Source organism: Pongo abelii, chromosome 9, assembly GCF_028885655.2.
Source record: "Pongo abelii isolate AG06213 chromosome 9, NHGRI_mPonAbe1-v2.0_pri, whole genome shotgun sequence".
In the NCBI taxonomy this organism is placed as follows: Eukaryota; Metazoa; Chordata; class Mammalia; order Primates; family Hominidae; genus Pongo; species Pongo abelii.
The window spans coordinates 80,119,051-80,145,003 of record NC_071994.2 but is presented as its reverse complement, the minus strand read 5'-3'; the positions used below and the strand labels follow the sequence as shown (position 1 = coordinate 80,145,003).

Here is a 25,953-nt window from a genome sequence, read left to right as displayed (position 1 = left end):
TTCTAGCGATTCTCCTCCCTCAGCTTCCCGAGCAGCTGATTATGCTGCCTCAGCCTTCCCAGTAGCTGGGACTACAGGCACCCGCCACCACGCCCAGCTAATTTTTTGTATTTTTCGTAGAGAAGGGGTTTCACCATGTTGGCCAAGCTGGTCTTGAACTCCTGATCTTCAGGTGATCCGCCCACCTCGGCCTCCCAAAAGTGATGGGATTACAGGCGTGAGTGACGGCGCCTGGCCTCATTACTCAAACCTTTAGGGAACACCTCCTCACGCAGCCATGTGTAAGGACGTGAAGACCCAGAGGTGAAACATTTTAGGGTGCTGCCTCTGAATCTGAATTTCAACAATAGACTAAAACGATCCAGTCCTGGGCTTCTCTAAATTCTTTTGTTGCTGACCAGACCTTAATTTTAGGCTTTGGAGGGTATGTCTATGCGAATGAACGACTGAAAACTCAGAAAACGAAAACTAGCTTTTATGGAATTTCAATTAATTACGTTTCTCAAAACTATGCATCATGCCCATTTGTGGGCATTGGATGAAAAGATAAATCTTTCCAGAAGGGGCAGAGGAGGGAGAGGCAATTCTGGGTGGGGAAGTTGGGAGAAAAGAAAATCAGTATCTCCTAGTCTTCGCCCAGTTTGGCTCGTTTGGGGTACTCCCCGACCCCGCGTTACCAGGCCCGTGAATCCCACTCCCACCAGAGAATTAGCGCGGGCGAAGAGCAAAGTGAAACTTAGTAGCCCGGAACTTTGCCTGCGGGGTTCCGGCAGCAGCACGCACCGGGAAGCGTTTGGGCGCTGCACCGCGCTGAGCCGTGCCCGTGAGTCCGGCGCGCAGAGGAGGAGAAAGCTGACTGCTTAGGCCCAGGTAGTGGTCGTCGTGGTTTTCCTTGTAGTTCGTGGTCTGAGACCAGGCCTCAAGTGGAAACGGCGTCACCATGATCGCACGGCGGAACCCAGAGCCCTTACGGTTTCTGCCGGATGAGGCCCGGAGCCTGCCCCCGCCCAAGCTGACCGACCCGCGGCTCCTCTACCTCGGCTTCTTGGGCTACTGCTCCGGCCTGATTGATAACCTAATCCGGCGGAGGCCGATCGCGACGGCTGGTGAGTGCTGCGCGGCAGGGATCGGCTGGGAGGAGAGGGGGTCGTAGGGCTGCAGACCAGCCCCGCCGTAGGCCCCCCTGAGGTGCTGTGTTTTTCTGTGCCCTTTTGCCTAGCTGGACCCAGCTCGCCTTCCCGGGGGGTCCACGCCCTATTAGCTCTTTAGAATTAAGCAGAGCCAGAATGTCATTTGACGCTTGAAGAAACTGAGGTGCAGTGAAGCAGGAACTGAGTCTATGAAGGACCCGGGGCTACTCTCCTCAGTTCGTGTTGTGCTGTGTGCACAAATGAGCCATGACTCCATGCCATGCACTACTCACACTATGGGCATTATTGATAGCATTTAGGCCTGAAAACACTTTGTTAGGGATGTATTATTCACAACGAGGAAACCGAGCCTAACAGGTTAACAGCAGCTTGCCCAAGGTCATATGGCTATTAAGTAGCAGAGCTTTGTTTTTTTTTTTTTTTTTTGACCTCTGAATGGATATTGGACACCAGTGCTTCTCAAACTTAATGTGCATACGAATAGCATAGGTGTCTTGTTAAAATTCGGATTCTGGGCTGCGCGCGGTGGCTCACACCTGTAATCCCAGCGCCTTGGGAGGCCGTGGCGGGCGGATCGCCTGAGCTCAGGAATTCGATGCCAGTCTGGGCAACAGGGCGAAAGCCCGTCTCTACAAAAAAATACAAGAGTTAGCCAGGCGTGGTGGTGCATTCCTGTGGTCCCAGGCTGAGGGAGGCTGAGGCAGGAGGGTCGTTTGAGCCTGGAAGGCAGAGGTTGCAGTAAGCCGAGATTGCACCATTGCACTCCAACCTGGGCAACAAAGTGAGACCCTGTCTTAAAAAAAAAAAAAAAGAAAAAAAAAAAAAAGCGGATTCTGATTCATGAGGTCTGGGGAGGAAATGATGTTAACAACAAGCGCTCAAACACTGCTGCTGCTAGTCTGAGGACCACGGTTTGAATAGGAGGCTGTAAACCCGTGTGCTGTACTTCCCAGTAGTATGTCACTGGCTTCCTATCAGAGACACTGACTATTCTGATAATAACCACCACAGTAGCTTTGCTAAGTTCTATGGATTTCCAGAGGGAAAAGAGGAGAGGAACTTTGGAAGAGGGGTCTTTGCAGTTAACTTTGATTATCAGGCAGGACTGAGAGACAGACAGCTTTCTAGGCCCATGGGGTTAGTGGGAGCCAATGGGGACAAGGACCTCTGAATGGAGGGTGTTTGATGATTGAGTGAGTGTTCAGGTTTTGGGTGATAAAACTACAAGGGAGATTTTAGCAGAGCATGGCAATTTATTTTCTAGGCAGTCAGGAACTTTGTAAGCTTTTGAGAGTTGCAGGGGTGCAGTGATGAGCTCTGTATTTTAAAAAGTCATCTTTGTCAGCAATGTGAGGCATTGATTGGAGCCAAGAAGCACAATCAGGAAAAAAGCTCAGGCAATGGTTCAGGCAATTAGGAGTCACCACACTTCTGTCTCTTTTGCCTTCTTACAGCTGTATGTCATGCCTGAAGGTTAGCTCCCAACCCATCAAATCCCAGCATTTCCAGTGCTCAAATAGTATTGAAATCCTATCTCCCTTGGACGTGACTCCTCACTTCAGAAAGGAGTGATCTTTGTCCATTTATGCCTCTGAGGACTCGAGGTTTTCCCTTTTCATCACCACTTCACATTTCCCCAAGACTGTCACTTGGTGTAATGAAAAGAGCTCCACTTTGGAACTAAACAGACTTGCTCACCAGGCACAGGCACCGTGGTTCACACCTGTAATCCCAGCACTTTGGGAGACCAAGGCAGGAACATCTCTTGAGGCCAGGAGTTCAAGACCAGCCTGGGCAACATAGTGAGACCCTGTCTCTACAAAAAATTTAAAAAATTAGCCGGGCATGGTGATGTGCACTTGTAGTCCCAGGTACTCAGGAAGCTAAGGGAGGAGAATCACTTGAGCCCAGGAGGTTGAGGCTGCAGCCAGCCGCGATTGCACCACTGCACTCCAGCCTGGGCAACAAAGTTGAGACCTTGTCTCCAATAAATAAATAAATAAACAGACTTGCTCTGCTGCTTTCCAGCTGTGTCACTTTGGGCAAATTACATGGTCAGGTGGATCAGAGCCAAAGTTTCCTCATCTATAAAATAAGAATAATTAATTTTTGCATATTTGTTGTGAGAATTGAGTGAGATTCTGTAGGTAAAATGTCTGACATGCAAAAGGTGCTGGACAGAGTTCCCCTTCCTTAGCTCTTGTTATGCAAACAGTTTACCATATATTTGTAAATTGTTCATTTACTGAACCCTTTTTTTTTTTTTTTTTTTTTTTTTTTTTGAGACGGAGTCTTGCTCTGTTGCCCAGGCTGGAGTGCAGTGGCGCAATCTCTGCTCACTGCAAGCTCTGCCTCCCGGGCTCACACCATTCTCCTGCCTCAGCCTCTGGAGTAGCTGGGACTACAGGCGCCCTCTACCACGCCCAGAGATTTTTTTGTATTTTTAGTGGAGACGGGGTTTCACCGTGTTAGCCAGGATGGTCTCGATCTCCTGACTTCGTGATCTGCCCGCCTTGGCCTCCCAAAGTGCTGGGATTACAGGCGTGAGCCACTGCTCCCAGCCCCCTTTTTTTTTTTTTTTTTTTTTTTTTGAGACAGAGTCTCACTCTGTCACCCAGGCTAGAGGGCAGTGGTGCAATCATGGCTCACTGCAGCCTCGACCTCCTGGGCTCAGGCGATCCTCCTATCCTAGCCTTCCAAGTAGCTGGGACTACAGGTACATACCACCAGGCCTGGCCAATTTTTAAGTTTTTTGTAGAGATGGGGTCTTGCCATCTTGGCCAGGCTGGTCTCAAACTTCTGGCCTCAAGTGATCCTGCCACCTCGGCCTCCCAGAGTGCTGGGGTTATAGGTGTGAACCACTGTCCTTGGCCTTACTTAACTGTTACTCTGTTATGTGCCCTATGGAACTCCTAGTGAAATCAGGGAGACAAACAAGTAAACAGTCTGTTGCTGATCTTGATATGATAGATACATGTTTTGATAGAGATGGGTGAGCAGAAAGCACTTTAGGAGCACAGAGGAGATACAGATGGGAGGGAGAATGCTCTAGAGGAAGTAAAGGTTGGCTGAAATGTGTTGTATGTACCACTTAATCTCATTGTTGTTAGTTTAGCTGTTTGTGCCTTTCTGGGAGACAGAAGAGTATAGCAGTTAAGAGCATATGCTTTGGGGTTTGACACCACCTCCGCCCTACTAGTAATTTGATTCTGAGGAACTTCCATATCTCTGAGGACTGGATGAGATAATGAATATAAACTGCTTAGCCCAGGAGTAGGGATCAGACTTCCTGAGTTCCCAGAGCTTCCCTAAATTGCTTGGGAAGATTTAGGTCCTAGGACTTTGTTGAAATGGTTGTCCTCAACGGCATTTACTGAATACATATTGTGTTTATCTAGCTCAGTGTCTAATATCTATAGTAGGTGTTCAGTAAGTATTGAGTGAGGTCAGGTGTGGTGGCTCATGCCTGTAATCCCAGCACTTTGGGAGGCTGAGGCGGGTGGATCACCTGAGGTCAAGAATTCAAGACCAGCCTGACCAACATGGTGAAACCCTGTCTTTACTAAAAATACAAAAATTAGCCAGGCGTGGTGGCACATGCCTGTAATCCCAGCTACTTGGGAGGCTGAGGCTGGAGAATTGCTTGAACCTGGGAGGTGGAGATTGCAGTGAGCTGAGATTGCGCCATTGCACTCCAGCCTGGGCGACAGACTGAGATTCCGTCTTAAAAAAAAAAAAAAGTAGTATTGAGTGAATAAGTATATGTAGATTACGAGGAATATAAAACATGGACCCAATCCTCCAAAGGTTTACAGACCAGATGGCCATATCCATTAAAAAGACAAATTGTGGTACACGATTGTGCATATAGTGTGAAGTTGTGTGTCACATAAATGATGTTTCTAAGAGAGTTGGAGGAGTGGTGAAAGGGATATGGTAGATTTTCAAACTACAGCCCTGGAGAGTACCTGGCATTCTGTGAGTAATGGGATATTCTGGCCGGACACCGTGGCTCACACCTGTAATCCCAACACTTTGGGAGGCTGAGGTGGGAGGATTGCTTGAGCCCAGGTTTCAAGACCAGCCTGGGAAACATAGGGAAACTTTGTCTCTACAAAATAAATTTTTTTAAGCTATCTGGACGTGGTGGCATGCACCTGTGATCCCAGCTACTTGGGAGACTGAAGTAAGAGGATCACTTGAGCCTGGGAGGTTGAGGCTGCAGTGAATGTGATCATGCCTCTGTATTCCAGCCTAAGTGACAGAGCAAGATTCTGTCTCATAATAATGAATATGTCTCATAATAATGAATTTCTATCAATGAAATGAAATTGTGTAGCTCTTTTTCAAATTAGCAGGAAATGTTAAAAAGAATTTTTTAAGAATAAGACTTTAAAAATAAGTTGTACATATTTTGGGGGTACATGTGGTATTTTGATACATGCATACAATGTGTAATGTTGAAACTGGGGCAAATGGGTCATCTATCACCCCAAACATTCACCCTTCTTTATGTTGGGAACATTCAAATTCCTCTCCTCCAGCAATTTTGAACTGTACAACAAATTATTGTTAACTGTAGTCACCCTACTGTACTATCATAAATATAATTTTTTTAAAAGTTTTTCTCTCATCATCTGTTTTTTAAAACTTAACCTTCTTGCTGGTTACCACTTAATGTGCCCTAAATTTAGAGTTAGTTGGTATTCTAAGTATAGCCCACAAAATCAAATATTTATTGATCTCTAGTTTAATATATCAGTAATTTATGATGTTCTGCAGAGCACAATAGCTGCCAGGGTTAGACTCACTGAGTAAACAATGGGAAAATGATTGTAGATGGGATGTGCAGGTAGTGAGAGGTAGACCACTAAGACAGAATGAGGAGAGAGGTTAGGAAAATGGGGCCTTGGGAAGAGGCCAAGCCATGCCTTTAGGGCTAGGATGCTGACATCATCATCTCGAACACTCATGGAGTCTTTCTGTGAGGAACATGGGTCAGCGTAGAGAGAGTCTAGTTCTGTATGTCTCTGCAGTCCAGTGGCATATGGGAGAACATGTGCTCTTTGGTTTGCTATATGGCGTGTAGCCCATTATGGAAAGCAGTGGCTGTTTGGGGTAAGAGAGAGTGCTCTGTCCAGTTCTAGAACATAGGAATATTTTTCATTTTTATTGTTTTATACATTTTTGAAAATACTTTTACATGCATATGTCTTGTTTTATTTGCTACCACTATGAGAAAGATAGGATAGATCTTTTTTTTTTTTTTTTATGAGACAGAGTCTCATTCTGTTGCCCAGGCTAGAGTTCAGTGGTGCGATCTTGGCTCACTGCAATCTCCACCTCCCGGGTTCAAGCGATTCTCCAGCCTCAGCCTCCTGAGTAGCTGGGACTACAGGTGCGTGCTACCACGCCTGGCTAATTTTTGTATTTTTAGTAGAGACGGGGTTTCACCATGTTGGCCAGGCTGGTCTTGAACTGCTGACCTCAGGTGATCCACCTGCCTCAGCTTCTCAAAGTGCTAGGATTACAGTTGTGAGCCACCACGCCCAGCCAGGATAGGTCTCGTCTATGTTTTAGAGGTAGTAAATTGAATTGCCCAAGGCTGTTCATTCATTTATTAAATAAATATTAAGTGCTATATGCTAAAATATACATTGCATGTAATATTTAAATTTGTTAACCTTTAAAGAAGTGATCATGTGGGCCGAGTGTGGTGGCTCATTCCTGTAATCCTAACACTTTGGGAGGCTGAGGTGGGGGGATCGCTTCAGCCCAGGAGTTCAAGACCAGTCTGGGAAACATTAGCAAGACCCCTCTTAAAAAAAAAAAAAGAAAAAAGAAAAAAAAAAGGCATGGTGGTGCACGCTTTTGGTCCCAGCTACTTGGGAAGCTGAGGTGAGAGGATTGCTTGAGCCTGGGAGGTTGAGGCTGCAGTGAGCTGTGATTGTGCCACTGCACTCCAGCCTGGGCAACAGAGCTCAAAAAAAAAAAAAAGAATATGTAGAATGTCTCAAAGTCAAGGATCAAGGCTGTTTGTTCAGAATAGCTTTTTTTTTTTTTTTTTTTTTTTTTTTTTGAGACAGAGCCTCACTCCGTCCCCCAGGCTGGAGTGCAATGGCGCGATCTCGGCTCACTGCAACCTCTGCCTCCCGGGTTCTAATGATTCTCCTGCCTCAGCCACCAGAGGAGTAGTTGGGATTACAGGCGCCCGCCACCATGTCTGGCTGATTTTTGTATTTTTAGTAGAGATGGGGTTTCACCATGTGAACTGGTCTTGTACTCCTGACCTCAGGCGATCCACCTGCCTCAGCCTCCCAAAGTGCTGGGATTACAGGCATGAGCCACTGAGCCCAGTGCTTTTTTTATTTTTATTTCTTTAAGAAATGCCATAACAGGCCAGGTGCTTTGTCACCCAGGCTGGAGTGCAATGGCGCAATATCAGCTTACTGCAACCTCTGCCTCCCAAGTTCCAATGATTCTCCTGCCTCAGCCTCCCAAGTAGCTGGGACTACAGGCGCCCGCCACCACCCCTAGCCAAATTTTGTATTTTTAGTAGAGACAGGGTTTCACCGTGTTGGCCAGGCTGGTCTCGAACTCCTGACCTCAGGTGATCCACCCGTCTCGGCCTCCCAAAGTGCTGGGATTACAGGTGTGAGCCACTGCATCCAGCCAAAAATGTAACTCTTAATACACATTGACTAATTTTTGCTTTCTTTGGGATTTGTCATTTGAATTTCAGGTTTGCATCGCCAGCTTCTATATATTACGGCCTTTTTTTTTGCTGGATATTATCTTGTAAAACGTGAAAACTACCTGTATGCTGTGAGGGACCGTGAAATGTTTGGATATATGAAATTACATCCAGAGGAGTTTCCTGAAGAAGGTATTTCAAGTTAATTTTAGAGAATCTGTGTTTATTATTATTTTCCCTGGTTAATCTTACCCATGTCTATGGCTTTAGATACCTTCTAAATTCTGTTGACTCCCACATCTTAGTCTATAGACCAAAATTCTCTTGAATTAATATATCCAGTTTCTGTCTGACTACCTCTGTGTCCTTTGGACAGCAAACAAAACTCACATGCCCTCTGCCTTCCCAAACCTCCTGCTCCTCTGTGTCCTGCTTCAGGGAATGGCACTACTGTCCACCTGGCCACTCAAGCCAGAAGCCTGAGAGTCATCAAGTCTTTCTCTTTCACTTCCCATTAATCATCGGGTCTTATCAGTTCTACTTCCTAAATATTTCTCGACTTTGAACTCTCCTCTGCACTACCGCTACCGTGGTTCAGGCCTTGATCATCTCTCGCTTGGACTGTTGCACTTGCCTCTTAACTCACCACTTGCTTTGGTCTTATTTCCAATGACAGCAAATCTGATCACATCTGTTTAAAATAGTCATTCGGCCGGTCGCAGTGGCTCACGCCTGTAATCCCAGCACTTTGGGAGGCCGAGGGGGGCAGATCACCTGAGGTCAGGAGTTTGGGACCAGCCTGGCCAACATGGTGAAACCTTGTTTCTACTAGAAATACAAAAATTAGCCGGGCATGATGGCGGGTGCCTGTAATCCCAGCTACTTGGGAGGCTGAGGCAGGAGAATCGCTTGTACCCGCGAGGCAGAGGTTGCATGCAGTGAGCTGAGATCGCGCCATTGCACTCCAGCCTGGGTGTCACAGCAAGACTCTGTCTCAAAAAATAAAATTAAATTAACATAAAATAAATAAGTCATCCATTGCCTAGTGGATAAAATCCAGACTCTTTAGGATGGCTCATTTCCTCCAGCTTAGCTAATTGCCTGTCCTCTGGTAGAAACACTTTACCCACATTCTTATCCACCGTATGATATACACATGTCTGTGTTCTTCATGGATTGTAGCTTCATCTTTGTTTCCCCAACCTCTTGCATAGAGCCTACACACAGCAGGCACTTATGCATAATAGTGGATATGAACCGTATGGAATACTTCCTCATTCCTCATCACTCATCATTTGCCTGGTGAAATGCTTTGTCCCGAACCTGCCCTATATTGCTTTATACATGTTGTACCTTCTTCCTGCTATGTTATTCTTCCTCTTGCCCCTGTTTCCACCCCATCCACCTAGCAAATTTCTGCTTTTATTATCTCAGTGAAGCTTTCACCCAGCTACAGTCAGGCATTCCCTCAGGGTGCTCTATCTCTATTCTGCTATGAATCTATTAATAGTTGTAATATAACTTTTCTCACCTGTGTTTTACACACATATACACAACACAGATGTGCACATATATGAGTCTCTGTAGGCTGGGAGTTTAACTTACTAGGACAGTTTTTTTTTTTGTCTCCCCAGGGGTTTGGCACACATAGCCTTATTAAATGTGTAAATGAATGAGTATAGAAAAAATTTGAACTTGTAAACATAAATAGATTTTCCCCAGTCTTGGCAACATAGTGAGACCTCATCTCTACAGAAAATTAAAAAATTAGCTGGGTGTGATGGCACATGCCTATAGACTCAGCTACTTGGGAGGCTGAGGCAGGAGGATTATTTGAGCCTGGGAGGACAAGGTGCCGTGAGCCGTGATCACACCACTGCATTCCAGCTTAGGTGACAGAGCGAGACCCTGGCTCAAAAAAAAAAAAATTCTTCTATTAATGTAAATGTGTGATATAAAACATTTAAATTTCATTACGCTGAATGGTCTCTAAGGTCTTATTTAGCTCTAAAATTTTATTACTCTTTAATATTCCCACAGCCTTCAGTCACATATATGATATTTATGGTGGATCAGAAAGATACAGCTTCTTTTTTTGCCAAAGAAGAGCTTAAAGACTAGCACAAAGCCATGAATAGTGGATGTATCGGGAATGCATAATACCCAGAACCATTAAATGTTAGAGCTGGAAGTCGTCTTGGACATATAGATTACTAGGATTGAGGCCCAGTGGCTGAGCAGTCTTCAGTCTCAGACCTCTGGCTCTTTGCCTAGACATAGTTCCATGAGTTCCCTGTGTCTGCAGGAGTGTGTATAGCTGCAGGGCTCATTCTGTTTCTGAGCTGCAGATTACTGGCAGTTGTGCCAAGAGCCTCATGCACGGACAGTGGGAGCCCAGAGAGCTTGACCACATTGGCTGTTGGCCTCTCCTAGCTGACCTATGCCCCTCTGTGTTTATTTCTTCCTTCACCTCTTCAGTCAGGATACTCCTGGCAGCACCTTGTCCCTCTTGGCAGCCATTTGGTTGTCATCACAGATTCCTCCAAAGTTATTCTTCAGTCAATGAAAGAAAATCCTTCAGTGATTACCAAGCCATAGTCAAGGACAAGAAAATAAGGAAATTCTTAGGGGTTTGTCTTAGTCCGTTTGGCCTACTATAACAAAATGCCTTAAACTGGGTAATTAAAATTTTTTTTTAACTTTGTTTTTCTTACCACCTGTATAATTGCAGAATAGACTGGGTAATATATAAATAATAGAAATTTATTGCTTGCAATTCTGGAGGCTGGGAAGTCCAAGATCAGGGTACCAGCACAGTTGGTGTCTGCTGAGGGCCCACTCTGCTTCATAGATGATGCTGTCTTGCTGTGTCCTCACATGGTAGAAGAGGCAAACAAGGTCCCCTAAGCCAATCCCACTCATGAGGACAGAGCCTTTGTGACCTAATCACCTCCCAAAGTCCTAACCTCTTAATGTCATTATCTTGGGGGTTACATTTCAATTTATGAACTTTGGGGGGACATGAACATTCAGACCACAGCAGGATTTCAATCGTAAGATTACTGAGTGTTAATTTTCCTTTAGGAAATACAATTTTTAAAACATATTTTTAAAATAAATCTTTTATGATCTTTCCTTTTATAGAGAAGAAAACATATGGTGAAATTTTTGAAAAATTCCATCCAGTACATTGAAGTCTTCAAAATGCTTGCTCCAGTTTCACTGATACCTGCTGTTTCTGAATTTGATGGAATATGTTTCTAATGACAGTTGAAGCTTATGCTAATCTGTATGTTGACACCTTGTAATTAAAGTAGTTACCATGAGTACTCAGACTCTTTATTGTTGTAAGAAAAATAGTTCATCAGAGAATGGTCAGTTTCCATTCACCCATCTGAAAGATTTTAAAATGAGGTTGAATTCTAGTTTAGAGTTAGCAGACTACCCAAATCTGGCCTACTGCCGATAAAGTCTCATTGGAACACAGCCACGCTCATTTGTTTACATGTTGCTTATGGTGACTGCCATGCTGCAAGAGCAGAACTGAGTAGTTGTGGTAGAGACCTATGGCCTGCAAAGCCTAATTAATATGTAGCCCTTTCAGAAAAGGTTTGCCTGCCCCTGTCCTAGTGCAAAGTGAATTTAGAGTGAGCCAGATTATGGAGGATTCTGTGACTCTTGCCAAATAATTTTGACTTCATCCTGTAGGTATTAAGTCATTAAGGCGTTTTAAATCACACAGGTTTGTGTTTCTGAGCTGTCTGTAATGATATAGAAGGTGGTTTAGAAGGAGGAGACTCCAGACAAGGAAAACAGAAATCTTACGTTGCCAAGTTGTCTTTGCTCTTAGGTGGATTATCCTGGAGAAAGTGGACTCAGGAGCTAATACTGTCTACAGTGGAGCTTGGTGCAATTAGCAAAAGACTGTACCTAACTGGAATGAGGTTACTTTTTATGGCTTATCAAATGCTTGTCCTGGCCCGATGCAGTGGCTTATGCCTGTAATCCCAGCACTTTGAGAGGCTGAGGCAGGGTAGATTGCTTGAGCCCAGGAGTTCGAGACCAACCTGGGCAACATGGCGAAACACTGTCTCTACACAAAATACAAAAATTAGCCGGGCATGGTGGCACGTTCCTGCAGTCCCAGCTATTCATGAGGCTGAGGTGGGAGGATCTATTGAGCCCTGGAATTTGAGGATGCAATTAACTATGATTGTGTCACAGTTCACTGCAGCCTGGGTGACACTCCAGCCTGGGTGACAAAGGAGACCCTGTCAAAAAAAAAGTACTTGTCCCAAAAGTTTTTGTTTCCTAGCTTAGAATTTATAATCAGATTAGGTTTTAGAGATAAAGTATATGTGGGTTTTTTTTTTTTTTTTTTTTGAGACAGTCTTGTTCTGTCATTAGGCTGGAGTGCAGTGGCGCAATTTCGGCTCATGGCAACCTCCACCTCCCGGGTTCAAGCAATTCTCCTGCCTCAGCCTCCCGAGTGGCTGGGACTACAGGTGCATGCCACGATGCCCAGCTGATTTTTGTGTTTTTAGTAGAGATGGGGTTTCACCATGTTGGCCAAGATGGTCTCGATCTCTTGACCTTGTGATCCACCTGCCTTGGCCTTCCAAAATGTTGGGATTACAGGCGTGAGCCACCGCGCCTGGCCTATATGTGATTTCAAATTGGGTGGCCTTATAAATATAAGCAGATGGTTTCTGGGCAAAATCAAATGAATTCTGTCTCTATTTTCTTGAGTACCAATTGTAAAAACTGAAATTAGGTTGAAGAAAGTGCTTTAGAAATAATAAAGATGTACAAATACAAGGCTTTGGTTTTTTTTAATTAGTTCTGCAATAAATAGGTTTATAGTTCACCTGTCGTTGGCCTCATCAGTGGTCGCCAAGTAAAAGAGGGTGAACCACTCATCCCAAGAGACTGCTACCTCTTAGCTCTGGAGGGTAAAAAGCAAGGGCCAGAGCAAATACATAGGGGAGAGGGGGAGAAAAAAAAATCAGGCTATTTTAATAGCCCTCACATGCCAAGTGCTTTCGATTCATCATGTTTAGTTTTCATAAACTTGTGAGGTAGATAATATTATCCCCATTTTATAGATGAGGGAATTTAGGCTCCAATGGGTTAAATAACTTGTACAAGTACACATACTGAATGACTGCCATGAGGAGGGATGTGAATTTTGGTCACATGCCAACACCTACACTCTTCCTACCATACCACACTGGACAGGTAACTGTCTAGTCCCTCCTGAACCATTGGACACCTACCCAAGCTGGTAAGAGGAGCGAGGGGAGCAGTGAATAGCAACAGACATTCTAAAGGTGAGCCAGTGACTGGAATCCAGGAATTGGTGCTCAGGAGGTAGAGAAGCATCCCGGAGAACTGAGCCACCTTCACTTCTGGCTGCAGGTCTAGGCCTTTCTGCTCTCATCATCAGCTAGTGAACTGCTCCGCTGGCCTCATCAAAGAGTCTGCCTTCTATCGTGAAGGGATCTGTGGAGTGAAGAAATTTTTAAAAGGCCAAGTCAGTATCAATTCAAACAACTAAGATACTGTCACGTGCCCATTGAAGCAGGAAGAACAATGCTTATGTTGCTGTTGGAAAACTGGCAGTGCCTCAGCACTGTAAGGAGAATCCTAGGTTGTCAGAACTGGAATAACTCATTTGATTTCTCTGCTATATTTTACTAACAGGGAAACAGATACAGAAAGGTAAGATAAGTTGCCTAGGGCCGGGCGTGGTGGCTCACACCTGTAATCCCAGCACTTTGGGAGGCCAAGGTGGGTGGATCACTTGAGGTCAGGAGTTCGAGACCAGCCTGGCCAACATGGTGAAACCCCGTCTCTACTAAAAGTACAAAAATTAGCCGGGCATGGTGGCATGAGCCGTAATCCCAGCTACTCGGGAGGCTGAGGCAGGAGACTTGCTTGAATCTGGGAGGCAGAGGTTGTAGTGAGCCAAGATCGCGCCACTGCACTCCAGCCTGGGCGACAAGAGCAAAACTCCATCTCAAAAAACAAAAAAGGTTGGGCGTGGTGGCTCACGCCTGTAATCCCAGCACTTTGGGAAGCCGAGCGGGGAGGATCACAAGGTGAGGAGATCGAGACCATCTTGGTCAACATGGTGAAACCCCATCTTTACTAAAAATACAAAAAATTAGCTGGGCGTGGTGGCGTGCACCTGTAATCCCAACTACTCGAGTGGCTGAGGCAGAAGAATTGCTTGAATCCGGGAGGTGGAGGTTGCAGTAAGCTGAGATCGCGCCACTGCACTCCAGCCTGGCAATAGAGTGAGACTCCATCTTAAAATAAAAAGTTGTCTAGGATAATACAGAAGTCAATGGAAGAGCCAGAACAAGAGCCCAGATTTTTAACTGTTGCTATACCATATTGCCTCTGAATGAAAATCAGGTTAGGGTGTGTTGAAATGTTATGGTGTAGAGTTGCTGCTCTGGCCTTTGAAGCAACTAAGTGAGTCAGAGTGTGGTTTCTACCCACTCTGCCATGCCCAGTTCCCACTTTGAGCGCACTCTGCAAAAGTCTAAGGCTCTAAGGAACACCACTGTAGAGGAAAAGAATTAGACTAATTAGGCCAGGGTTCACATCTTGGCTGTTATTTACTGAGTAAACTTGGACTCGTTTTACTTCTCAGGCCTCCGGTTTTTTCATCTGCAAAAGGGAATGATCGGCTGGGCGCAGTGGCTCATGCCTGTAATCCCAGCACTTTGGGAGGCCGAGGCAGGTGGATCACGAGGTCAGGAGTTCGAGACCAGCCTGGCCAACATGGTGAAACCCTGTCTTTACTAAAGATTTTTAAAAAATTAGCTGGGTGTGGTGGCACACACCTGTAATCCCAGCTACTTGGGAGGCTGAGGAAAATCTCTTGAACCTGGGAGGCGGAGGTGGCAGTGAGCTGAGATTGCACATTGCACTCCAACCTGGGTGATAGGGTGAGACTCCGTCTCAAAAAAAAAAAGGGTGGGGGAATGATAATTCCATTAGATAAGGGATATGCAAAGTGATCTTAAAACTATTCAAATGCCAGTTGTTAGTTTTACTACCACTGTTATTATTCAGTGAAGCTGAAACCCAGAGAAATGAATTAGCTTGCCCAAGGCCCCACAGCTCATTAGTGATAGAATCAGAACGTGAACCCAGAGCTGTTGACACAGCCCAGTCTAATTCAAGAAGAACCTCTGTGAGGCAACTCGGGGAGCCTCAAGGGGAGAGAGAAGAAGGGTTGAGGTTGACAGTTTGGGTTTGAAGTGGGAGAAGGAAAAACGGCTGAGATAATGTCTGGAGCAGAGCTCTCCATAGGCTTTGTGTTTGGGGTTCCGTGTTTATTCCCCATAATTACAGAGCAGCCTTCACACAGATTATGAAGATAACACAATATGGCAGACAGTGGGTACGATGGAAAGAACACTCAGCTCAAAGTTGAGGCCAGTCTTACTTTTGTCTCCTTACTGTGTGACTTTGGGTGAGTCACTTCACCTGTCTGGCTTCAATTTCCATACTAGTAAACTGAGGATGAGAATCTTTTCCTACATAGCTGCATCAGGTGGTTTTGAGATTACAATGGACGTGGATGTTGTTTACAACTAATGAGACCAGTTTGCGGGAGCAGGGCTGGCAGGTAGCACAGAATCAAAACTGGCAGGTGCTGTGGTCCAATTTCTATGAATACTAGTCTTTATCCATGAGTGAACTAGTGGTGACCATGCTAGGGCCCCTTCCCACCTCCTACCCTCTGCCACTACCTGCTTGTCTAGCTTGCTGCTCATCCACACTCACCACCCCAGCCCCTCTGTGCATAGACATGTAGGCTCAGACTGGAACACATATTCGTATGTACATACAACAGGGCTTCCCAACAGGCATGTCTGCACACTCTGGTTTGCCTGGAATGGATTAGAGTGCCATGACAGTGGTCCCTCAGCTTCCCATTTGGTGGGTTCCAACCTGGGATGGTCAGAGTACCCCCAGCCTGTTGTAGCAGTACTGCAAGCAGCCTCACCTATGTATCCCCATGTGCCATATGATTTTCCATGTTCTGTGACTTGAAAAAATGTTGGGAAACACTGTCACACACACGGAATTCACAATGTTCACTTAACTTAATATGTATGCCTTAGGTAAGTTTCTTTTTTTTTCTTTCTTTTTTTTTTTTTTTTTTTGAGATGGAGTCTCCCTCTGTCACCTAGGCTGGAGTGCAGGGGCGTGATCTCGGCTCACTGCAACCTCCGCCTCCCAGGTTCATGCCATTCTCCTGCCTCAGCCTCCCAAATAGCTGGGACTACAAGCACCCACCACCACGACCAGCTAATTTTTTGTATTTTTAGTAGAGATTGGGTTTCACCATGTTAGCCAGCCTGGTCTCGATCTCCTGGCCTCATGATCCGGCCGCCTCGGCCTCCCAAAGTGCTGGGATTTGGTGTAAGCCACCACGCCTGGCCCCTCTTTAATCAAATTCTTAAAGTCGATGATGAGAACACACTCATTCAATTCACACTTTTACAACCATTCACATACTAATAAATGCACACATGCACAAACACATATATGTGCATATGAGATATGCCCTCACAGGCCACTTTTCCTTCTGTTTCTGTATCAATTCATTGCAATTGCCAATTTGAGGTCAGAGGGATAGTAACACAGGCCTAGTCTTAGGCCCTCCTAGGTTGTGGTCCCAATACCCTGACCCAAGAGTGGCTCTGTCTGAGAGCCAGGCTGTTCCTCTCCCACTGGGTTGTAGTACCACCGCCCCCTCTCCTCTCCTGGAATGTCCCTTTGTAGACTCACACCCACCAGCATGGCCACCATTACCTTCCCTAGTGTCCAAGGTCTACCAAACTTGTCCCGTCATTTCCTGGTATTTCCTTGTCACCTCCTGGGCTTTCTCGGTGAGGTGCATGAGGATGTGATGGAGGCTGGAGAAGTGCAGGTGGAACTGGGCTTCCAGGTCCAGCTCTCCTGAGGCACTCTCGTCCTCGACTTCCTCTGTCTCTGCGGTTCCATTCTCTTCGCTGCCTGCCACCTTGGCCTGCCACTCCTCCCGTGGCAGCAGCCCATGGTCCACATCCACGCAGATGGCCTTGAGCATGGTGAAGTAGGTATAGAGATCAGGGGCCTCAGCCTGGGCCCGGCCCCCATGCCCACTCAGCTGCATGTCCCGCAGAAGGCTGGGGATCATCACCACCTGCTCCATGTTGTGCACCTCTGCTGAATACCGGTCCATGACCGTCAGCAGGCAGTTCTTGGGGTAACGCTTGGTTAGCACCTGCATGGTTGCTTCCTCTGACACACTGAGACCAGCAGACTGCCCCCGCACTATTTCTAGGCTCTCGGCAGATTGACAGGATGCCAATGCCCAGCTGTTGGGTCAACACAGCCCTGTTTTGGGCCAATCCCAGGTCTCAGGCCCCAGCATCGGTATCAGGTGATCCATCTGCCCAGAGACAGAGCTGCCAGCCTTCTGCTTGTCATCCCAGCTCTGCATGACTGCCCCAGCAAGAACCCGACTCTTCCTCTGTCAGCTTGCTGAGTCAGTTGGAAGGAAGCTTTTCCCTTTGGCAACTGGTGCACTGGACTTCAGGGCAATAAATAATTCTTTCAGGTCACTGGAGACCAAGCTGTCTCTTTGCTGCCTACTTAGGGCAGCCTTCCGATGCATAGTTCACTCCTTCAACCCGGGGCGACTCCATTGTGAAATGGAGAGGATTTGAAATGAAACAGCTTGATGTGAGGCAAGGAACTTTGAGGTTGGAGTCAGAAGCCCAGTACTGCAATTTCCTAGCTGAGTTTTTTTTTTTGTTTTTTTGCTGGCTAACATTTATTGAGCACCTACTGCACATCAGGGTCTGCTGAGCTTTTCCATAAGTGATCTCATTTAATCTTCACCACAACCCTTGTAAATGTTTTATTTAATTTTTGTAGAGATGGTCTTGCTATGTTGCCCAGTCTAGTTTTGAACTCCTGGACTCAAGCATTCCTCCCACCTCAGCCTCCCAAAGTGCCGGAATTGCAGGTGTGAACCACCAGTATTCCTGTTTTGCCAGTGAGGAAATTTAGGTGCAGACAGCTAAAGTAACTTGCTCAAGGTCCCACTGGGGCTGGGATTCCAGCCCAGGACCACCTCTACCCACCTCCAGGCAGTGCTCTGGACTGACATGAGGTTACATAGTCATACAAGTTAACCAGATCCATATCCTCTGTAAATCTGAGGTGGTGTGAGGATTGAATAAGACAAACTAATAAAAATGCTTTGTATCAGTCCAGACAAGCAACTGGGATCAAAAGAGGAAAAAAATGCTTTGTAAACCACAAAGCCCAATCTTCAGATGTATTATCTATGCAGATTCTAGATTATTGCTAAGGCTTCTCCCAAATCTAACCAGTCATTCCACAAGCTACAATGCTTCCACTTGATTATTGACCTTTCCTTGGACCAGCAGTCTTGGAAGATAATAATCTTTTGCATGGTCATATTGTCATAGTTTACAAACTGCATTTGCTATATATTTTTTATTAGATATTTAAGAAAATGGCCGTGCACAGTGGCTCACGCCTGTAATCCCAGCACTTTGGGAGGCCAAGGCAGGTGGATCACGAGGTCAGGAGATCGAGACCATCTTGGCTAATGCGGTGAAACCCCATCTCTACTAAAAATACAAAAAATAAGCCGGGCGTGGTGGTGGGCGCCTGCAGTCCCGGCTACTCCAGAGGCTGAGGCAGTAGAATGGCGTGAAATCAGAAGGTGGAGCTTGCAGTGAGCCGAGATCATGCCGCGCCACTGCACTCCAGCTTGGGCAACAGAGCGAGACTCCACCTCAAAAAAAAAGAAAAATGAAGGCCTGGGGAAAGGCCAAAGTTGCCCAACAAGTTGGTGGCAGAGTCAAGTGGAGAATAAGACCTTCTGAGTTCCGGCTCAGGTACCTGCCTCCTTCATTGCCTCCGGTGAAATCTGCTGAATGATGATACCTCTCACACCTGCAGGAGAGGAGAGAGGAGGAGGGAGCACAGGGAGGGGACGTGGGGCTGAACCCGGCCTCAGTGTTGCCTCACCTAAGCCACCCTCACCTCCACCCTAGGGCAGGAGCCCACTCTGCACCCTCCCAACTGACAATCATTCACTCCTCTGCTCCCTCCCACTACAGCCAGAGCTATGAAAAAGCTTATCTTTAGACTGAACAAAATTCCACCTCCCAGCCCGGCATGGTGGCTCATGCCTGTAATCCCAGTACTTTGGAAGGCTGAGGTAGGAGGATCATTTGAACCCAGTAGTTTGAGACCAGCATGGGCAACATATGAGACCCTGTCTCTACAAAAAATTGATTTTAAAAAATTAGCTGGGTGTGATGGCACATATCTGAGGTCTCAGCTACTCAAGTGGCTGAGGTGAGAGGATTGCTTGAGCCCAGGAGTTCAAGGCTGCAGTGAACTGTGATGGCGCCACTGCACTCCGGCCTGGGTGACAGAGCAAGACCCTGTCTCAAAAAAAAAAAGAAAAAGAAAAAAAATTCTACTTCCCTATAACCCCTCCCCTTTAAATTGTAATATTTACCCCACCCGGAGTTACTGGCCTTAACTATGCTTATGTTGGCACAGCAGAGTGTTGTGCAAACTCAGTTTCCACAGGGGCCCTGAGACAGAAAAACGTAAGTATCCCAAGATAAAACTGAGACAAAACTGAGACTCAGAAAGGGAGAGGTACTTGCCCAAGGTCTCATAGCTCGGAGACGACAGGAGTAGGCCTGCCCTAGCTCCGTCAGACCTGAGAGGAAAGCAGTGATCGTCCCTCTCAACAAGTCCCCTTGGCAGGCTGGCCACGCATAGCCACAGATGACCTGAAGTCACCCTGTGTTGACAGTTGGCCTTGCTTCTCCAGGGCAGAACAGGCAGCCAAATCCAGGCCTGGGCCAGCTGCAGAGGGCAAAGCTTCCACCTTAACCCTCTGTGTACTGCAAGCGGTGGAGGGAAACAGAGAGCACCAGCCTCCCTGAGCCTCGGCTTCCTCATATGTTGTAATAATGATAAGGGCAAACATTAACTGGGACATATTATTCTAAGCTAAGTTATATATGCAAAGTTCTTTTTTTTTTAACCTTGAGCTTTTTTTTTTTTTTTTTTTTTTTTTTAATTGAGACAGGGTGTCACTCTGTCGCTCAGGCTGGAGTGCAGTGGCATGATCTTGGCTCACTGCAACCTCCGTCTCCTGGGTTTAAGCGAGTCTCCTGCCTCAGCCTCCCGAGTAGCTGGGGCTACAGGTGCCCTCCACCACGCCTGGATAATTTTTGTATTTTTAGTGGAGATGGGGTTTCACCATGATGGCCAGTGCTGGGATTACAGGTGTGAGCCACCGTGCCCGGCAATATACAAAGTTCTTAGAGCAGAACTCAATCTTCCCAACAATTGTATGTGGTAGGTAGACCCCATTTACAGATGAGGAAACTGGGGCCTGAAATGGTAAAGCAATAAGCCAAGGAACACACATTATTCATTCCTTGGCAAAGAGGAATTGAAATGTGTCCTGACTCTTCCCTATGGGTGTGATGGGGTGAGAGATGGTATTTATGAAATGCCTAGGAGACTGAGGGACTCAATAAGCAGACACTGAGCCAGGCGCGGTGGCTCACGCCTGTAATCCCAGCACTTTAGGAGGCCGAGGTGGGTGGATCACTTGAGGTCAGGAGTTCGACACCAGCTGGCCAACATGGTGAAACCCCGTCTCTACTAAAAATACAAAACATTAGCCGGGCGTGGCGGCGGGCGCCTGTAATCCCAGCTACTCGGGAGGCTGAGGCAGGAGAATTGCTTGAGCCCAGGAGGTGGAGGTTGCAGTGAGCCTAGATCGCACTACTGCACTCCAGCCTGGGCAACAGAGCAAGATTCCGTCTCAACAACAACAACAACAAAATAAATAAAATAAAAAAATAAAATAAGCAGGCACTGCCTTCTTTCTAGCCGATTCTGCCTTCTGACTCTGCTCCCTGCATTCCTCATTTATTTCTCCATGCCTGGACTTGCCACTCTACATTTCATCACTGCAAATGCTCAGTAACTATTGGCTGAATGATGACTATTAGATTTACTACTGTTGTTTTTTTTTTTTTTTTTTTTTGAGACAGGGTCTGGCTCTGTCACCCAGGCTGGAGTGCAGTGGCATGATTATGGCTCACTGCAATCTCCACTTTCTGGGCCCACGCAATCCTCCCACCTCAACCTCCCAGGTAACTGTGACCACAAATAGCCATCACATCTGGCTAGTTTTTTGTTTTTTTTTTTTTTTTTTTGAGACGGAGTCTCGCCTGTCACCCAGGCTGGAGTGTAGTGGCACGATCTCGGCTCACCGCAACCTGCACCTCCTGGGTTCAAGCGATTCTCCTGCCTCAGCCTCCCGAGTAGCTGGGGTTACAGGCGAATGCCACCACACCCGGCTAATTTTTGTATTTTTAGTAGAGATAGGGTTTCACCATATTGGTCAGGCTGGTCTTGAACTCCTGACCTTGTGATCTGCCTGCCTCGGCCTCCCAAAGTGCTGGGATTACAGGCATGAGCCACCACACCCGGCCTAGTTTTTTAAAAATTATTATTTTTGCAGCCCAGGTTGGTCTCAAACTCCTGAGCTCAAACCATCTTCCCACCTTGGCCTCCCGAAGTGCCTTGCAGTGGATTACAGGCCTGAGCCATTGCACTCAGCCTAGATCACTTCCTAGTACATTCTAGGTTCTTTGTTTATAATGTCCAGTCACCTCAAAAAGCAGGTTCCCAGGCCGGACGTGGTAGCTCACGCCTGTAATCCCAGCACTTTGGGAGGCCGAGGCGGGTGGATCACTAGAGATCAGGAGTTCAAGACCAGCCTGGCCAACATGATGAAACCCTGTCTCCACTAAAAATACAAAAAAAATAGCCGGTCATGGTGGCACATGCCTGTAGTCCCAGCTACTCGGGAGGCTGAGGTGGGAGAATCGCTTGAACGCGGGAGGCCGAGGTTGCAGTGAGCAGATATCAAGCCTCTGCACTCCAGCCTGGGTGACAGAGCAAGACTCTGTTTCAAAAAAAAAAGAAGAAGAAAGAAAAGAAAAAGAAAAATAGTTACCCTGGCTTGGAGGGAGGCAGCAGTGAGGCCTCTGGTGTGGCAAGGGACCATGTGGCCACCCAGGAGTTGTATATAATGACAGGTGCTCAAAAATACCTCACAGGCCTGACTATAAGGTGAGGTTCTTTTCTAGAATTATTACTTAGGAAAGAAAAGATGGTGCCATACTCACGTCCTGACAATACTCATTATACAGGATGCTTTTCCTCTACTTTACTATGAGCAAGATGTAACAATCCAACATTACCTCAATCAATCAGCAGAATGAAGAATTTGCATAAAACTGTTTCCTAACCTACAAATGGAAAAGAGTAATTTTTCTAAATTAATGTATTAGGTTAAATAATGTAACCTGACCAGGCATGGTGGCTCATGCCTGTAAGCCCAGCACTTTGGGAGGCCAAGGCAGGTGGATTGTTTGAGTCCAGGAGTTTGAGACCAACATGGGCAACATGGCAAAACCCCATCTCTACAAAAAATAAAAAAAAAACTAGCCAGGTGTGGTGGCAAGTGCCTGTGGTCTCAGTTACCGGGGAGGCTGAGGTGGGAGGATCGCTTGGACCCAGAAGGTGGAGGCTGCAGTGAGCCATGATCATGCCACTGCACTCCAGCCTAGGTGACAGAGGGAGACCCTGTTTCAAACACAAAAAAAATTTGATTTTTTTTTTTTTTTTGAGACAGAGTCTTGGCTCACTGCAACCTCTGCTTCCTGGGTTCAAGCGATTCTTCTACCTCAGCCTCCCAAGTAACTGGGATTACAGGCATGCACCACCACACCTGGCTAATTTTTGTATTTTTAGTAGAGATGGGGTTTCACCATGTTGGCCAGCTGGTCTCGAACCCCTGACATCAGGTGATCCGCCCACCTCGGCCTCCCAAAGTGCTGGATTACAAGCGTGAGCCACTGTGCCCAGCCTGATTAATTCATTTCTAGCCCTTAACACTTACGTTTTGTTTTTTTCTAATCTTTATTTGGGGAAAAATTTGTTGAATATTTTCTCCTCAAGAAACTGGGGTTTCCACTTTGGAGGCCAACATGGGAAGATCACTTGAGGCCAGGAGTTTGAGACCAGCCTGGGCAACACAGCAAGACCCCATCTCTATTTTAAAAAAAGGTGGGGGCTTCCCTGGTATTCAGACATCCAGGATTGGTGAGCAGTGGGCACAGGCAAAGACCACAAGGTTGGAGACTGTAACTGGGTTCTGGTGCTGTCTCCAGGCCACTTGCAAGCAGGCTCCCTGGGCTCTAGCATCCATGCTGTCAAATGAGGAGTTTGGAGATTTCTGCACGAAGGCTCTTCCAGCCCCGATTGTATAACTCCTGTATCCAGGTCCAGGTCCCTACGGGCATTACTCTCTGCCTTAATTCTTGCATTTTGGACTTAGCCTCAGGGTCACCAACTCAGAACTGAAAAACATGATGTTCCATGCGTGGACAGGGCTGGGAGCACTGACTCTGGTGTGGTGGGCAGGCCAGGGTGCCCCAGAGTAGCTGCCTCCTGCTTCTTTTGCCCAGTGGTGTGGAGCAGACCTGGGCCCCCTGGGCCTCATTGGCCCCATCTAGATAACCAAGAGGGTGACCTTTGTTAGTTCCTCTCCAGCTCAGACTTTGGGAAACTCCTGAGTGCAGCGTCCTTGTGCCTTTCTGTGTTATTCTGCACGTGTGTGTGTTTGTGTGTTTTTTGTTTTTTTTTTTGAGACAGAGTCTTGCTGTGTCGCCTAGGCTGGAGTGCAGTGGTGTGATCTCGGCTCACTGCAATCTCGGCCTCCTGGGTTCAAGTGATTCTCTGCCTCAGCCTCCCAAGTAGCTGCAATTATGGTACCCACTACCACACGTGGCTATTTTTTATTTATTTATTTATTTTTTGGGACAGAGTCTCACCCTGTCGCCCAGGCTGGAGTGCAGTGGCGTGATCTCGGCTCACTGCAAGCTCCGCCTCCCGGGTTCACACCATTCTCCTGTCTCAGCCTCTGGAGCAGCTGGGACTACAGGCACCCACCACCACGCCCAGCTAATTTTTTAAATTTTTTTTAGTAGAGACAGGGTTTCACCGTGCTAGCCAGAATGGTCTCAATCTCCTGACTTCATGATCTGCCCGCCTCAGCCTCCCAAAGTATTGGGATTATAGGCGTGAGCCACTGTGCCTGGGCATTTTATTTTATTTTATTTTTTTGAGGTGGAGTCTTGCTCTGTTGCCCAGGTTGGAGTGCAGTGTCATGATCTCGGCTCACTGCAATTCCACCTCCCAGGTTCAAGTGATTCTCCTACCTCACCCTCCCGAGTAGCTAGGATTACAGGCGAGCACCACCATGCCTGGCTAATTTTTGTATTTTCAGTAGAGATAGGGTCTTACCATGTTGGGCAGGCTGGTCTTGAACTCCTGACCTCAAATGATCCACCTGCCTCGGCCTCCTAAAGTGCTGGGATTACAGGTGTGAGCCACCACACCCAGCCTTAATTTTTATATTTTTAGTAGACACGGGGTTTCGCCATGTTGGCCAGGCTGGTCTCAAATTCCTGGCCTCAAATGATCTGCCTGCTTCACCTTCCCAAAGTGCTAGGATTACAGGCATGAGCCACTGTGCCTGGCTATGTGCGTATTTTAACCCCTTTTGAGGCAAGTCTATTCCCAGACGTGTTCTTGGGCTTGAACTGGAGGGAATGACAGAAAGAGGAAGTGAGAACATGAGTGTGTTGGTGGAAAAGAGAGAGAGTGAATGAATTAGTATAATAATTTGGTGAAAAAAAGAGCTGTGTGCAGAGCACATGAGGAGGCCTCCCTCCGTCATTCCCTCCCTCCCAGCAGGCTATGCACCCAGGCTGCCTCCATGTCTCCCTGGCAGACAGAAGGCCCAGATGAAATGCTGCTAGCCGTGTGTCAGATTAGAAGACAGACGGAGTGTTCTAAGGGGACAGGCATAGATGCAGGCAAGTTCTAGGAGTAGAGGGAGGCAGGAGGCAGAAAGGGGGAGACATAGGGTCTTTTTAAGAGATATAGTGGGACAGTGGTTCCACAGGGACTCAGTTCTTCCTGCTCAAAAATGCCACATCCAAGGGTTGACAGGTTATCTGGTCCACTCAAGCCATTGCAGATAGAAAATTCCAGCAAAGGGTCTGGGTGCAGTGGCTTATGCCTGTAATCCCAGCACTTTGGGAGGCCAAGGCAGGTAGATCACTTGAGGCCAGAAGTTCGAGACCAGCCTGGCCAACATGGCGAAACCTCCTCTCTACTAAAAATACAAAAATTAGGCTAAGGTGGGTGGATCACCTAAGGTCAGGAGCTTGAGACCAGCCTGGCCAACATGGTGAAACCCCGTCTCTACTAAAAATACAAAAAATTACCCGGGCATGGTGGCGGGCGCCTGTAATCCCAGCTATTCGGGAGGCTGAGGCAGGAGAATTGCTTGAACCTAGGAGGCAGAGGTTGCAGTGAGCTGAGATGGCGCCACTGCACTCCAGCCTGGGCACGACAGAGTGACACTCCGTCTCAAAAAAAAAAAAAAAAAATTAGCTGGGTGTGGTGGTGCGCGCCTGTAATCCCAGCTACTCAGGAGGCTGAAGTGGGAGGATTGCTTGAACCCAGGAGGTGAAGGTTGCAGTGAGCCAAGACTGCACCACTGCACTCCAGCCTGGGTGACAGAGCAAGATCCCGTCTCAGAAAAAAAAAGAAAGAAAGAAAGAAAAGAAAAGAAAATTCCAGCAAAGAAGGGAAGGGAAGTAGCAGAAGGGAAGTAGCCTGGACTAGACCTCAGGCTTCATTCAGTTTCTTAAGTCTTCCCTCCCGCCCTCTTGCAGGGAAACTGAGGCTGAATGAGGTGCTTACTGGAATGGGCTTGGCAGCGTTGCCTATGGCCTCACCCCCAGAGTATCTGGATGATCTGGATGCCCCAAGCTGGGCAAACTGAACTGGCTGCAGATGGACTGGGGTCAACGCTCTCAAGGGACAGGCCGGGAACAGTGTGGGAATGTGGTGCAAGGGGCAAGATGAACAAGTGGT

The 25,953-nt window shown here is 46.9% G+C and overlaps 2 protein-coding genes across 2 annotated transcripts; one reads left to right on the top strand and one right to left on the bottom strand.

Moving 5' to 3' along the window:
* Nucleotides 1-545: 545 nt before the first annotated feature.
* Nucleotides 546-12,663, top strand: NDUFC2 (NADH:ubiquinone oxidoreductase subunit C2). The gene is made up of 3 exons (XM_003777850.5): nt 546-1,106; nt 7,894-8,037; nt 10,990-12,663. The coding sequence occupies exons 1-3, from the start codon at nt 941-943 to the stop codon at nt 11,037-11,039; spliced, it is 360 nt and encodes a 119-aa protein (XP_003777898.2). The 5' UTR covers nt 546-940; the 3' UTR covers nt 11,040-12,663.
* Nucleotides 12,664-16,687: 4,024 nt separating this feature from the next.
* THRSP (thyroid hormone responsive) lies at nt 16,688-17,209 on the bottom strand. The gene has a single exon (XM_002822289.6). The coding sequence runs from the start codon at nt 17,141-17,143 to the stop codon at nt 16,703-16,705; it is 441 nt and encodes a 146-aa protein (XP_002822335.1). The 5' UTR covers nt 17,144-17,209; the 3' UTR covers nt 16,688-16,702.
* Between the last annotated feature and the right edge of the window lie 8,744 nt (nt 17,210-25,953).